Source organism: Peromyscus eremicus, chromosome 5 (assembly GCF_949786415.1).
Source record: "Peromyscus eremicus chromosome 5, PerEre_H2_v1, whole genome shotgun sequence".
Lineage (NCBI taxonomy): Eukaryota > Metazoa > Chordata > Mammalia > Rodentia > Cricetidae > Peromyscus > Peromyscus eremicus.
In genome coordinates this window covers 53,061,241-53,074,182 of record NC_081420.1, presented here as the reverse complement: position 1 = coordinate 53,074,182, position 12,942 = coordinate 53,061,241, and the positions used below count along the sequence as shown (strand labels likewise).

The 12,942-nt window shown below is 43.9% G+C and overlaps 1 protein-coding gene across 4 annotated transcripts in view; it reads right to left on the bottom strand.

Moving 5' to 3' along the window:
- Pfkp (phosphofructokinase, platelet) overlaps positions 1-12,942 on the bottom strand; it is a 65,017-nt gene that overhangs the window by 18,710 nt on the left and 33,365 nt on the right. For all 4 annotated transcript variants that reach the window (XM_059263440.1, XM_059263441.1, XM_059263443.1 and 1 more), the window contains exons 8-15: positions 9,309-9,404; positions 7,554-7,646; positions 6,860-6,985; positions 5,256-5,320; positions 4,942-5,011; positions 4,557-4,703; positions 3,184-3,254; positions 672-759 (exon numbers count right to left, since the gene is read on the bottom strand). In XM_059263440.1, the coding sequence (XP_059119423.1) occupies positions 672-759; positions 3,184-3,254; positions 4,557-4,703; positions 4,942-5,011; positions 5,256-5,320; positions 6,860-6,985; positions 7,554-7,646; positions 9,309-9,404 (756 nt within the window). The remainder of the gene's footprint in view (positions 1-671; positions 760-3,183; positions 3,255-4,556; positions 4,704-4,941; positions 5,012-5,255; positions 5,321-6,859; positions 6,986-7,553; positions 7,647-9,308; positions 9,405-12,942) is intronic.

The following is a 12,942-nucleotide window of genomic DNA, read 5'->3' as shown; positions in this document are numbered from 1 at the left end:
ACATGGGCAGTGTGTGACCAGGAGTGAGCAAGCATGGGAGAGTCTCAGGGAGCCACTGTCACCACAGTGCACAGGGTACAGTGAGACCAGGCACCACTAGAAAATCAACACAGGCGAGTTAAGAGCACAGACAAGGACAGCTTCCCAGGCACAAATGGGAGATGAGGTCTTAGCATGTAGTAAGACTAACTCTTACAAATTTGAGTTTGATTATGTGAAGTTCTTACATTTCTTTAAGTAAATCAACTTTCTGTGAGACTCATCCCCACTGAACGGGATGTAATTAAGGACTACAGCCCAATATAATTCTTAGAAATCTAAAGAGAAAAACTAGCCATATAACCACCTTCCTTTCTAAATCATCAGTGTATTTCAAACACCAAGTATGGAATTTTAACTACAGATTGATAACAAATCAGAAAACTTCAAAATGAGTCCCAGCAGAATGGGCAAACTTGTGCTGGCCTGGTTAATTTACTTTAACAGAATTGGGCCAGTCTTGTGCTACATCACACTATCCTGCTATTCTGCATTCCAGGGCAACTGGGTGGGGTATTAAAATCCTAGTTCCTGAGGAACAGCCAATAAGACCAGGTACATGTGAAGCAAACATGGGGCTGCCATTCGCACCTCCAAAACCCACAGGCGAGGAGACAGAGACAGTAACATACCTCAAATCCTCCAATGATCAGAAGCGCGTTGATACTGTGGGAACGTATCTGTTCCGCAATCTTCTCCAAGTTCTTTCCAGGTAGGGTGCTGAAGACAGACAGACCAAGAGGTGAGAATACACCCACAAGCTGGGAAACTTCTTGGAAATCATCTACCCACTCATTGGGGTCTCTTCTCCCACCTTCTACCTACGTCTGAACTCTGTGGCATGAAAGATACAGTGGGCAGTGGGGCTACTTTCTGATGCCCCCGCCCCAGGTGACAGGCACGTGGGACTGGAGTACTGGAGAATGATCACTCAAGGCAGGAGCAGCACGGTAGCAGGTCCCAGAAGAGCATTTGAGCATTTTTCAAAAGGAGGAGGGGACTTAGCTCGGTGGTGTTTTCCTAATATGTGTAACATGTGTAAACAGCTAAGTTCAAGCTGTATCACCAAAAACAAATAGGCAGACAGACAGGTAGAAACAATACTACCCCAGAAGACCTGTGCCGCCTCAGCCAAGTTGTGGCAATACGCACTTGTAATCTCAACACTCAGGGTGGAGGCAGGAGGATTGTCGAGTTCAAGGCCAGCCTGGGCTGCATGTGACATAGTGAATTCCAGAACAGACTGAGCTACATAAGACCCTGGCTCAAAAAAGCCAAAAGGAATTACACCGACTCATGAGGAAAAAGAAAATATACATTAGCTTACAATTATTAATAGTAAGTAATTGTTTATGTAGAAATTTCCATTTTCTAAATTGTGTACATGTGCATAAATGTGTACAGATGTGTGTATGTCTGTAGTTTAATATATTTTAGTATATTTATGTGTATGTAAATAATACAATAATAAAATAATATATGTTTATATGTGTGTATATTTATACATAATGTTAACTGACATATATATACATTTCTTTTATATATATGAAATATATCCATATATATCAACTTAATTTCCTCCAAAACTACATCCACCCACATTCCTCTTCTATACTGTCACTTACTTCAAATGACACAGTCAGCAAGAACACCACTAAGCAAAGGAAACTGATTTATGCCCCATTCTAATATTTTATCTAACAACCACCCCTAATCTTTCTTTCACGCTTAGAGGATAAAATGAAGTATTCCTACTGTTGGTAGACACATGTAAGCTTAAGGTGAAACTATTGGAATACGGACACAGATATTGGAAATGGAATATGGAAAACTGTACCAAACAAGTGAGTGTGCCCAATGGGCAAACACGGCATCTACAGCAAGTGTCTCAGGCTGTCACCTCGTTCCCACACTGCTCAAGAGTGAGGCCTAGGTTGCTTTACATGAAGCACACCTGGGTTTGCAGAGGCCTAGGGAGTCTATTTGTGTAACCACCAGTCTATTGGGGCTTTGCCATCCAAAGCACCAATGCCATGGCACCAAGGAAAGGACCCAGATGACTGGGGAAGCCATCCTGTGGAATCCCCACTTGTCTAGCTGGCACGAAAAGCCCTGATTTTGAAGAGAGCAAAAAAAAAGTTGGCTTGATTCTTCTCAGATTATAGTAAGCCACAATGACATAGAGCCCAATACCTAAAAACTACTCTCCTTCCATACAAAAAAAGTAAGTTACAATAACGGCTGATATTAATACTTGCATCCTGGAAATAACCAAAGATAAAACAGGGTTGGAACCAACGTAATTCACTTTGCCGAAATGCCTTAATCCCAGCTATCTATATAACTGAAGGACTTTGCAAGTCAGAAAAACATGACTTTACTTTAGCAATACTCTGATAATTTCTTCAGCTGTGCATCTTAGCCCGCAGTCACTGTGTGGCTCAGCTCTGTTATACACAGACACACTTCTCCCACAATGCTGAAATAAATGCTTGGCACAGCTAACGCCAGCCTCGAAATCATCACTTATTCTCTTGACCAGAGAGGGACAGAAGCTTTTCACATATTGTTTTGCTCTTCAAATAAATGGAAGTATGGAATTAATGGGAAGGTCTGCCAGGTACTTGACTTCTCATTTTAGAGTACTGGGGATTGAACCTAAGGCCTCATGGATGGTAAGTACCACCACTCTAACCGGTGTGGTCCATATCCATCCTAATCTGTCCTCCCTCTCCTAGCACCGAGCTCCCTAAAACATGATTGAGTTCCTGGGGCAATGGCAGACAGATGTCCCTGCTTCATTACAGGGAAACTGATTACAGGGTATTCATTACTGGGAAAATACAAAAGGCATCTACACTCTCGACGCTACCTCTAGCCATTCTCTCTAGGAGGTGCTTCTTCCTTCTTGGTTAAGAATTACTGGATGGCTCAACAGTTAAGAACACTTGCTGCTCTTGCAGAGGACTGGGTTTTGGTTCCTAGAATCCCCATGGCAGCTCACAACCATCTCTAATTCCAGTTCCAAGTGAGCCAACGTCCTCTCACATGGTGCACAGACATCCACACAGGCAAAACACTCATACACCTAAGATGAAAATAAAATAAACAGAACTTGTGCAAGAGTTAAAATTTAGAAATTACCGTTTCGTCCCAAGAATGGACCCTCCTTGTCCAGTCCAACCTCCGACATCTCCCCAGCCGATCTCTTTTACCTAAATTTCCAACACAGAGTGAAAGAGCTCAAGTGAGGAAGAAAGGGCAGGAATAGAAGGCGGTGAAGACAGCTCAGGGCTCTGTACTCTCTCATAGGCTGAGTTCCCACAGAGACAGGGAAGGCCTGTTTCCTCACTGCACTGCTGACACGTGTCCTTCTAAGGTTAAACAAAATGCCGAGCCTCTGTCAAACTCTTCATTCCATGCCAGTGGGGGACATCCACACCGTAACCCTAAGCATGTGTCCTAGGTGGACACCTTATGTGACCAGACTCTGTTACTGAAAGCAAATGAATACCATGGTTTTTCAATTGGTAAAGGCTAAAATAATTTAGCACCGAAGGCAAGGAAGAAAATAAAGAGAGAAACACAAACGCAGTTGGGCTAAGCAGATAAAGTTTAACCAACTGGGGGCAAGTCCCATGTTAGGTGAGGCATGAGTTAGTCACAGAGCAGAACACAGTCAGCCAGAACTCCAGGTCTGCCAGCTTCCAGTCATGTGATTTTGGGTGAACCTATTACTATTCATGTATTCTGGTGGTCTTTAGGTTTAAGTTAAAGACATCTCCCAACTTGGCATCTCCAACCTACTGATACAGTACCAATTACAGCTGCTCTTTAACCTACTGATAAAGTAATACCAATTACAGCGGCTCTGGGTTCAGAGTAGAGCCATGCCTCACCATCCTGTTTCAAATCCTACATCATGAGAAACAGACAAAAGTTTGTCAATATTTCTCTTCCTTGCTTCTCTCATAAGAAAAATGGTATGAAGACCTTAGACATATTGTAAGGTCAGAAGGATTAATATATGCAAATCACATGCAACAAGAGGAAAACAGTGACCGCTCCAGACCTTTGTTTGCTGATGGTTGTTGTTCTCCCCATGCTGGGGAGTGAACCCAGAGCCTTACAGGTGCTAGGCGAGTGTTCCACTGCTCAGCTACATCCCAGCCTAGAAGTGTTTTTATGAAGGTTTTGTACCACAAGTTCTAGTATGTGCTATAAACCATGCACTTTGCCCATGCCATCCAAACGTAACAGCCTGTGAGGTGAGCATCATGGTATCGCCATGCCTTGGTGTGTTTTGAGAAATTCTAAAAACACATGACACCCTGAGCTTTATGTAAAGGCTTACGACCTAACTTAGGGCAGGATTCCTAAGCAGACCTTTACCCTCAGCTCAGTTACTGGTACGGTCACACCACCACAGAGTCCTGAAGTAGTAGATGCTGTCGCAAGTCTGGGCTCCCCATGTGTGATAATATTCTTACTTCCACAGGGACTCCTGGGAGACTCACATTGCCTTTGGCGAAGCCATCAAAGCCGTCATAGACTGCAAGCATCCTGTGGCCATCTGCAATCCCGACTCGGACAGCAGAGCGCACGGCTGCGTTCATCCCAGCTGCGGGAGCCCCGACATTGATGACAGCCACATTGCAATTGCTCTAAAACACAGAACAGGAAACTGTTGAGTTACCAGATGAGTGCAAGCTCCCATTTGCTGCACACTTACAAGGGGCCATACTGTGCCACATTTGGCAGGAGGTGGCCATGTTATGATTAAGGTCACAATGGAGAGGTGAAGACAGGTTTCCAGGGATCCACATTAAGAGGGATATGGGGTAAAAAAGGTTCCTAGGCCACTCAAAAGACTGGGGTCATTGCTGGAAACTAACTACCTACCTTGGTGATCTTGTCATCAGGCAACCTAATGGCAAGACGCTTATAGATCTTCAGGTTTCCTTCAAAACTCCTAAAGAAAAATGATAATTTAGTTTTAATTTAATATGGATTTGTGCACATGAATGCCCATGGAGATCAGAAGAGTGCATCTGATTCTCCTGGAGCTGGAAACCTGATCTTAGGTCGTTCCCTAAACTGCTGACCCATCTCTTCAGCCCAAATTCTTTCAAAATTTTTGTACTGAAACTAAGAACAGTCTCAATGACCAAACAAGGACCTAAATTTCTAGTAGAGTTTTATTCACAATAACTCACCTCCCTCGGAGCTGTACAGCTTCTTTAAATCTCCTCTCATCCATTGCCTTTTGTACATCTTGGGTCTTTAAAAAAGGTAATAAAGAATTAATCAGGCCTTTGATGCTCTATGGCTGAACCTTCAGTCTAACCCCATTGGCTTGTTAATGGCCCCCAAACTGACAGCTGACACGGCAGTGCCCATCCGTGAGGTTAGAGCCCCCAAGAAAAGGAGGTGACTCCTGCTGCTCATGGCCACAGAGTCAGAAAGACTGAGTTCCACACAGGCAAAGTTCACAGAAATAGGTCTTTTAGGAGAGGACCTGATTAATCCTCAGTTCAGCTCAGCTAAGGAAAAAGAGAACACTGCTAGCTCATGGCCCCACTGAGGACCGCAGGTCTCCAGGATGGCTCCCAGGTGGCTGAGGAGGACAGAGGGTCGAAGGCAGCCTCAGGACAGAGCTCAGGGCTGAGCACCCGGACTGCCTCACTTAACTGCCGGCTCTCAACAACTGCCTCTCTCTGGCTGTTTCTTAATGAAGCTTCCATGTGATTATTTGACTATCAGGAGAGTTACAAGCAATTCACTGTCCGAAGTGAATACAGACACTGGGTGAGCAATTAACTCCCAAGAAATGTAACAACGTAACACACATGGTTCATACAGTTTTCAAACTTCTTTTGTCCTTCCATCCACAAGGATACATAGGAACACACACACACACCTATCTTTGTATATGCAAACATGTACACACAGACACACATCACCACTCATTTGTATATATACTGTCTTTCTTCATCCCTATTGGCTTCTGGGAATTAAGTTAAGGTTAGTTTCAACAAGTTCCTTCTCTCTCTCTCTCTCTCTCTCTCTCTCTCTCTCTCTCTCTCTCTCTCTCTCTCTGTGTGTGTGTGTGTGTGTGTGTGTGTGTGTGTGTGTGTCTGTGTTTCTGTATTATAAAAGGCATATATGTCAGGGTCATTCAAAAGCCTGAATATTGTAACATTTCATGAAAAAAAATTTGGAAAAAATGAAAAGTAATAGCATCTACCCAACAACTGATCTGAAAAGCACAATCCATTTTTCCTTCTTGTATCAGTAGACACACCTGAAAGAGTGGCCCTATCTATCTCACCTTTCCTGGAATCTGTCCCAAGGTCATATCACAGATCAGAATGGCCTCAGGAACAGAAGGACAGAACACAAAACTGGAGGAACTTAGGCACGTCACACCTCCAGCACCGACTCCTGGCAGGACCACTTTCCCACACTCATCCTGCTGCTCACACACAGGAGCTATGTGGACCATTTATGACTGTAGGTGGCAACAGTCACCGACTCTTTACCAGTTCTCGGTGGAGAGGACTCATCCTTACGAGAGCTGACCACTAGAAGTGCCTCATGGGTGGCGACCGAAAAGGAGCAAGAGATGGAGAAGCTTTTACACACTACACAGTGACGGAGGAAGCCTGCTGCCCTCATCCACTGGGAAGATCATTCTGCCCTCCAAAGGCCACTTGACCCAGCGCTCAACTGAATCTGAAGCAGACCAGTTTGAAGCACCCACTGTTCCTGTAGGTGGCCCATCCAATGTCCATGCCCCCCGCCCAGTAGCTGAGCTCACCATTTGCACACACTCCATCAGAGGCAGGCGCACAGCATGGTTTCCCCTCAGTGACACCACACAGGCCGGGGTCTCAGGAGTAGCCTCCAGCAAGGCTAAGACAGCCTCTACCCCCATGCGGCTGGCCTGCAAATGATAATCACAATCGCTAAAGTTAGTGAGTCCTTCATCCTATGCTCAGGAGGCACTGTGTGCGTGCACAGTCAGAGACCACCCCAAGATTCACTTTCTGCCTGCTTTCTATGCTGTGAAACAATGACTCAGTCAGGGCTTTACCCTGCTTCTGTCTTGCTTGTCTCTCTTCATCTCTGTAACAATAAGATGACAATTCCAGTAAGAACTACCAGGTAATACTAAGAACTTAGGGTTTGGACTCAGGATGCCTGCTGTCCTCTTGCGTTAGTTTCTAGAAGCTTACACTTGGGATACCGAATTCCTACATTCTGGGTTTTATTCTCCTGGCACCCATGCCTTCCCTCAGTAGGCATACTGACTTCCCACGTCAGCTGTGACCTCAGCCCAGGAAATTATCCTACGTCAATAAAGTCTCAAAGGACCTTGAAATAAGGACATGGGCCACTATCGTCTCAAGGGATGAGGCTGCTGGTCAGCCTCCACAATAATAAACTAGTACTTCTAAATTTCTTTCAAGGAGGCCTCATGAAAATGTCCAGTACTTTCCATCCCCACTTACCAAAATCCTGTCAAATGCAGAAGGGGTCCCTCCTCGTTGCACGTGTCCAAGAATGGTGACCCGGGTGTCAAAGCCCAGCTGCTTCACCACAAGCTGTGGAGAAGGATGGCCATCAGAAAACAGGGAGCAAAACAGACCTCACTTTGACTGTATCAAGCTAAGTGAGGGCACAGGGTGCTGGCACCGAGACAAGGGTGCTCGACTTGGTCTTCAGACATGAATGTTAAAACTGATTATTACTTCACTTCTCCTTGCAGGAACAGCTATACACAATTCTAAAATTTGTTTTTCCAAATAATGCTCTCACTGTAAAGAAAATCTTTTTGATGTTGCTGACGTTTGTTTGTTTGTTTTGATTTGGTTTGGGTTACTGGAAACTGTCCACAGGCCAGGTTGGCCTTGAACTTAACAATCCTCCTGCCTCAGCATCCTGAGTTTGAGGGTTACCGACAAGACTCGCCACAGTCAGACTACTAAAATTAAAATCTTTATCTCCTAGCAAGCAGATAACATAAGTACCAGTAACACCGACTTCTCTACAAAAAACGCTGTTTCAAGTAGCTGTATTTAAAGCGTTATTTATATTACAAGCACTTCCCTGGACAGTGTACAGCTCTTCTGTGAAGAGAGTAACCCAGGCAGTTCAGCCCCATGCTAACGGCAGCACTGGCTGGCGACCTATTTATCCCCTGTGTATAAAAAGGAGCCACCTTGATCCATCTAGTCACACTTCTTGGTCCAGTACTGCTGGAGTCCATCTTAATTTCATTTCAGTGGGAACAAACCCCCTGCCCTGCTTTGATAGAGAGCCATCAGTAAACACTACTGAAGATCCTTCCCTGGCACCTGTTGATGATTTAGTGCTGAGGTGCAGATCTACTACCAGAGTCAATGAGAAACGAGCTCGGCTCACTGAATAACCGTAACTTAACAATGATAAAAACGGCTTGCAGGGCTGGGGGTGTGGTTCGATGGTAAAGCACTTGCCAGGTACAGGAGCTCCTGGGTTCCAGTCCTCACAAAAGACAATAAGTGAGGCATAATATGGTGGTCACACCTGTAATTCTGACATTTGGGAAGAGGATGCAAGAGGATGGTCAGTTTGAGTCTAGCATCGCTACTTAGCAAGAATTTTTAAAAAAGAAAAGAAAAAGGAAGAAAAAAAAACTTGTAAAACCAGATTAGTAATGCCTGTGGGCCCCGACTCAGGGCTGGAACAACACAGCCTAGCTTGTGGTTCCTCTCTGAGATGCTAGTGAAGGAGTCAAAGTCCTGTAGAGATGAGTGAGCACCAGACTGAAGAAGTAGCAGAGCAGCAGCCAGCCGGACCCTGCCCTTCCTCAGGGACATGAGGAATCAGTGACTCATAGCCAACTAGGCAGTTTGATTGGTGAGGAAATCAGACACCTTGTCTATTGTTCCAAACAGAGAAGCCCCCGGACCCTACTGGCTGCCAAGTAGTCAAGGCTCCTTACCTTCAGTGCAACATCTGCTTAACAGCTGGTCCTTTCTAACGCAAGAACATGCTTATCCACTCAACTGTCTATCCTCTATTGTTAGAGAAGTTATTTATGGAGCCATGAGGACTACTCAGTCATGAGACAAGAAATGCTGACTGTCTAGAGCTCTTAAGCTTCATGCTCCCCATGCTACGAAAGTTGAGTTAATATTCTAAATCTAAGTCCTGTCAATCATGCTGACACGCTTATGTCCAGCCTGGCAGCAGCGCAAAGGTGAGGCATCACACAAGCTTACCTCCTTGATTTTCTCAGAGGTGATTGGTTTATTTTGGGTATCGATTGCTCCTTCAGCCACAATGATAATATTCAGCCTCTTTTTCCGAGCACGGTTCTAAGGAAACAGAAAATTGGAACTCCTAAAATTTATAATCTGTTTTTCATGTTAGTAAACCCAGAGAAATGTGTCCCAAATGGAAATGGCTTTTTTCCAGGTAGAAACCATTGCCTAACTTGAGGATTTCTCAGTTAACCCCCAGAGTAGGTAAAAGGTGCCTTTGCAGGGGCTGAGGGAGTTAGTAGTCTAGGTGACATTACAAATACACATGAGAACTTGACCCCAATTAGCCCTGGGTTAAGGTGGGATGTATGGACATGTTGACTGATAGTGATCCCCACAAAAGTAAGCAAACACAGGCTGGACTCTCCAGTTTTCCCTGTCCCAAATCATGTTTTCCGTCCCCTCTATGCTTGAGCCTTTCCCCGTCTCCCCATGGACCGTCCTAAACTTACTCTTGTGAAGCCAACAATTCTCCTCCATCACATTAGATAATACTGCACTCAAGCATGGGGAGCTGACAGGTGGGTCACAGATAAGAAAACAGGAGAGGATACTGGAATATCACAAGGCCCATGCATTGAGTGCTTGTCCCCAGTCCATGGAACTATTAGATGAGAATATAAGAGATGGAGCCTAGGGGAAGAAGGCTAGGTAATTGGTAGAGAGTGTTTGTGTGTGTGTGTGTGTGTGTGTGTGTGTGTGTGTGTGTGTGTGTGTGTGTGTGTGTATGGGGGAGGGTGGATTATGACCCCATTCCCACTTGTGGTAGTTTGAATGTAATTAGGCCCCATAAGCTCATAAGGAGGAGTACTATTGGGAGGTGTGGCCTTGTTGAAGTCAGTGTAGCCTTGTTGGAAGAAGTATGTCACTGTTGGGGCAGGGTTTGAGCTCTATGTTCAAGATACATTTAGTTCAGTTCACTTCCTTTGCCTGCAGATCAAGACGTTAGGACTCTCAGCTCCTTCTCCAGCACCATGTCTGCCTCCATGATGCATGTCCTACCATGATGATAATGGATTGAACCTCTGAACTGTAAGCTACCCCAATTAAGTGTTTTCCTTTATAAGAGTTGCCTTGGTCATGGTATCTCTTCACAGCAATAGAACCCTAACTAAGACAATACTACTCCTTTTCCTCTTTCTTTTCTTTTGGCCACTATGATGTAAACAGACCTCTTCTGTCCTGTAACCCTGTCATGATTCATGATCTGATCACATGGTTAATGTGGCATCAACCAATCATGGGCCAATGCCTCCAAGACCATGAGCCAAAATAAATGTTTCCCTTTATTTAGCTCAGATGTTTACCACAGTAACAGAAATCTAACAGATACTGAGACAAACAGTTACCCTTATTTGCTATTTCATATACTCTGGGACCCTGCCTTATATATTCACACTGGGACCCTGTCTTATATATGCACACTCTGGTATCCTGTCTTATGTATTCATACTCTGGGACCCTGTCTTATGTATTTATACTCCGGTACACTCTCTTATATCTTCACACTCTAGGACTCTGTCTTATGTACTTACACTCTGGTACACTCTCTTATATATTCACATTCTGGGATCCTGTCTTATATATTCACATTCTGGGATCCTGTCTTATATATTCACATTCTGGGACCCTGTCTTATGTACTTACACTCTGATATACTGTTTTATGTACTCATACTCTGGGACCTTGTCTTACATTAGCTCACAAGGTCACTTAAGGCTAAAATAAACCTAAGTGTGCACAGAAACTATATCATGGTGTGGGTTAGCTCATTCTCAATGTATTTGCTTTCTATAAAGTGCTAAACAAAATATGCTTCCTTATAAAAGGTCAGTGATAATGTGTGGGGCCCTGGCCGTGCCTGAAGGTAGGGAATCAATTAATACACCTATGTGGATCAGAGGGATGTGGCATCAAAGATTTTGTTCTTGGTTATGGTTGCTATGAAATGTGCCAGGCTTTGAACAATGTGCTGATAAGAAATACCTTCTTTAAAGTATAAAGGTAGGAGTACAGGGTAATTACCTTAGCATTGCCTGAAAGAGTATTGGAAGGACAATTCCCATAAATATGGGATGGCTAAATAGGTGTGCTTCAGCCACAAAACACAATATTCTGAAGTGGCTAAAAGACAATGGAATCTGTGGCCTGCAGAAACAGCTCTTTTGGTAAAATACTTCCCTTAAAAGCATAAGGACATAAATTTGATTCCCAGAGCATGTTTTTTCTGTTTTGTTTTCTTTAAAAAAAAAAGCTGGAGAAGTAATGAGACAAACTTGTAACTCTAGAGCTGGGAAAGTGGAGACAGAAGGTAGATCCCTGGGATTCGCCAATTAGAGATTGTCTCCAAAAGAGAAAACAGGAAGACAGTGTCTGACGAACAGGACCCAAAAGGCATTTTCTTGATTGCTATTTGAGGTAGGATGTCTATGCCTACTGTGGGCCGTGACATCCTTTACATCCCTGAGCAGATGGGGCTGGCCTACATAAGAAACATAGCTGAATATGATCCAGAGGAAGTAAGCCCATAAGCCAGAGACCTCTGCAGTCTCTGCTTCTGTTCCTGCCTCCAGGTTCCTGCCTTGAGCTTCTGCCCTAACTTGTCTAGATGAATGACTGTAAACTAAAGTAAACCCTTCTCTCTCCAAGTTCATTTTGGTCCAGTGTTTTATCACAAGAGAGAAACAAACTACAATATCTTCATACGCATGTGTACCTGCACACACATGAACATACATGTGTGGGGAATGCACATACAAACAATGGAATCCTCAGTATATTCAAGTAGGAAAATAGGCATCATGCCACTACAACTTAATGAGTGCCTCCATGTTTGGTATCTAGACTGAATTTACTGATCCACTGACTTTCACAAAATCACTAGGAATTAATTAAGGAATGTAATTTTCCACATAAGGGAGGAGCACCTTTGGACATAGAAAGGTGAGTTTATTTGATCAAAGCCATCCTAATAGTGGTACAGCCAATAGCCAGGCCAAGGGATTCTGAAACCTAAAAACCTCTTTTACATTTTACACTTAAATACATGTTGTGGAAATTGTTTCTCAGGCTAAGTAATCTTCTAAAATGTTGGGTAAACTTCTTGAAGTATTATATTGGTGACCCATAAAAACAAATGACAGATACAAAGATATCAAATATTTCTGCCCTAACTCAACCAAAACTTGGGGGATGGAAGGCGATGTATCCTGGTCTTATCATATTTGAAAGCACAGTGTATGAGGTCTAGAATCCAAGCAGGATTTTAGACGAGATTCCATGAAGAAATTTTCTTTAAATCTAAAGTGAATATCTAGAAAGTGAATGACCACTCCAACCACATAGACTGACTGCATACTTCCTGTCAGCCAGGCCCCAACAGTCTTCCCTATAGCTGAATCATTGCCCATGGATCTATGGCCTGTGACAATTCACTGTGCAATCAGGCTTCAGGCAAGTCAGGAAGAAGACATGAGGAGACCAGATATGCCTTCTAAGGAGGTAGAGACCACTGAGGTGATGTCCTGTGTGGTGGCAATCCTGTCTTTGGCTCACACAAAAGTGCCAATAAGTGGGCATACCTCTCATCTCA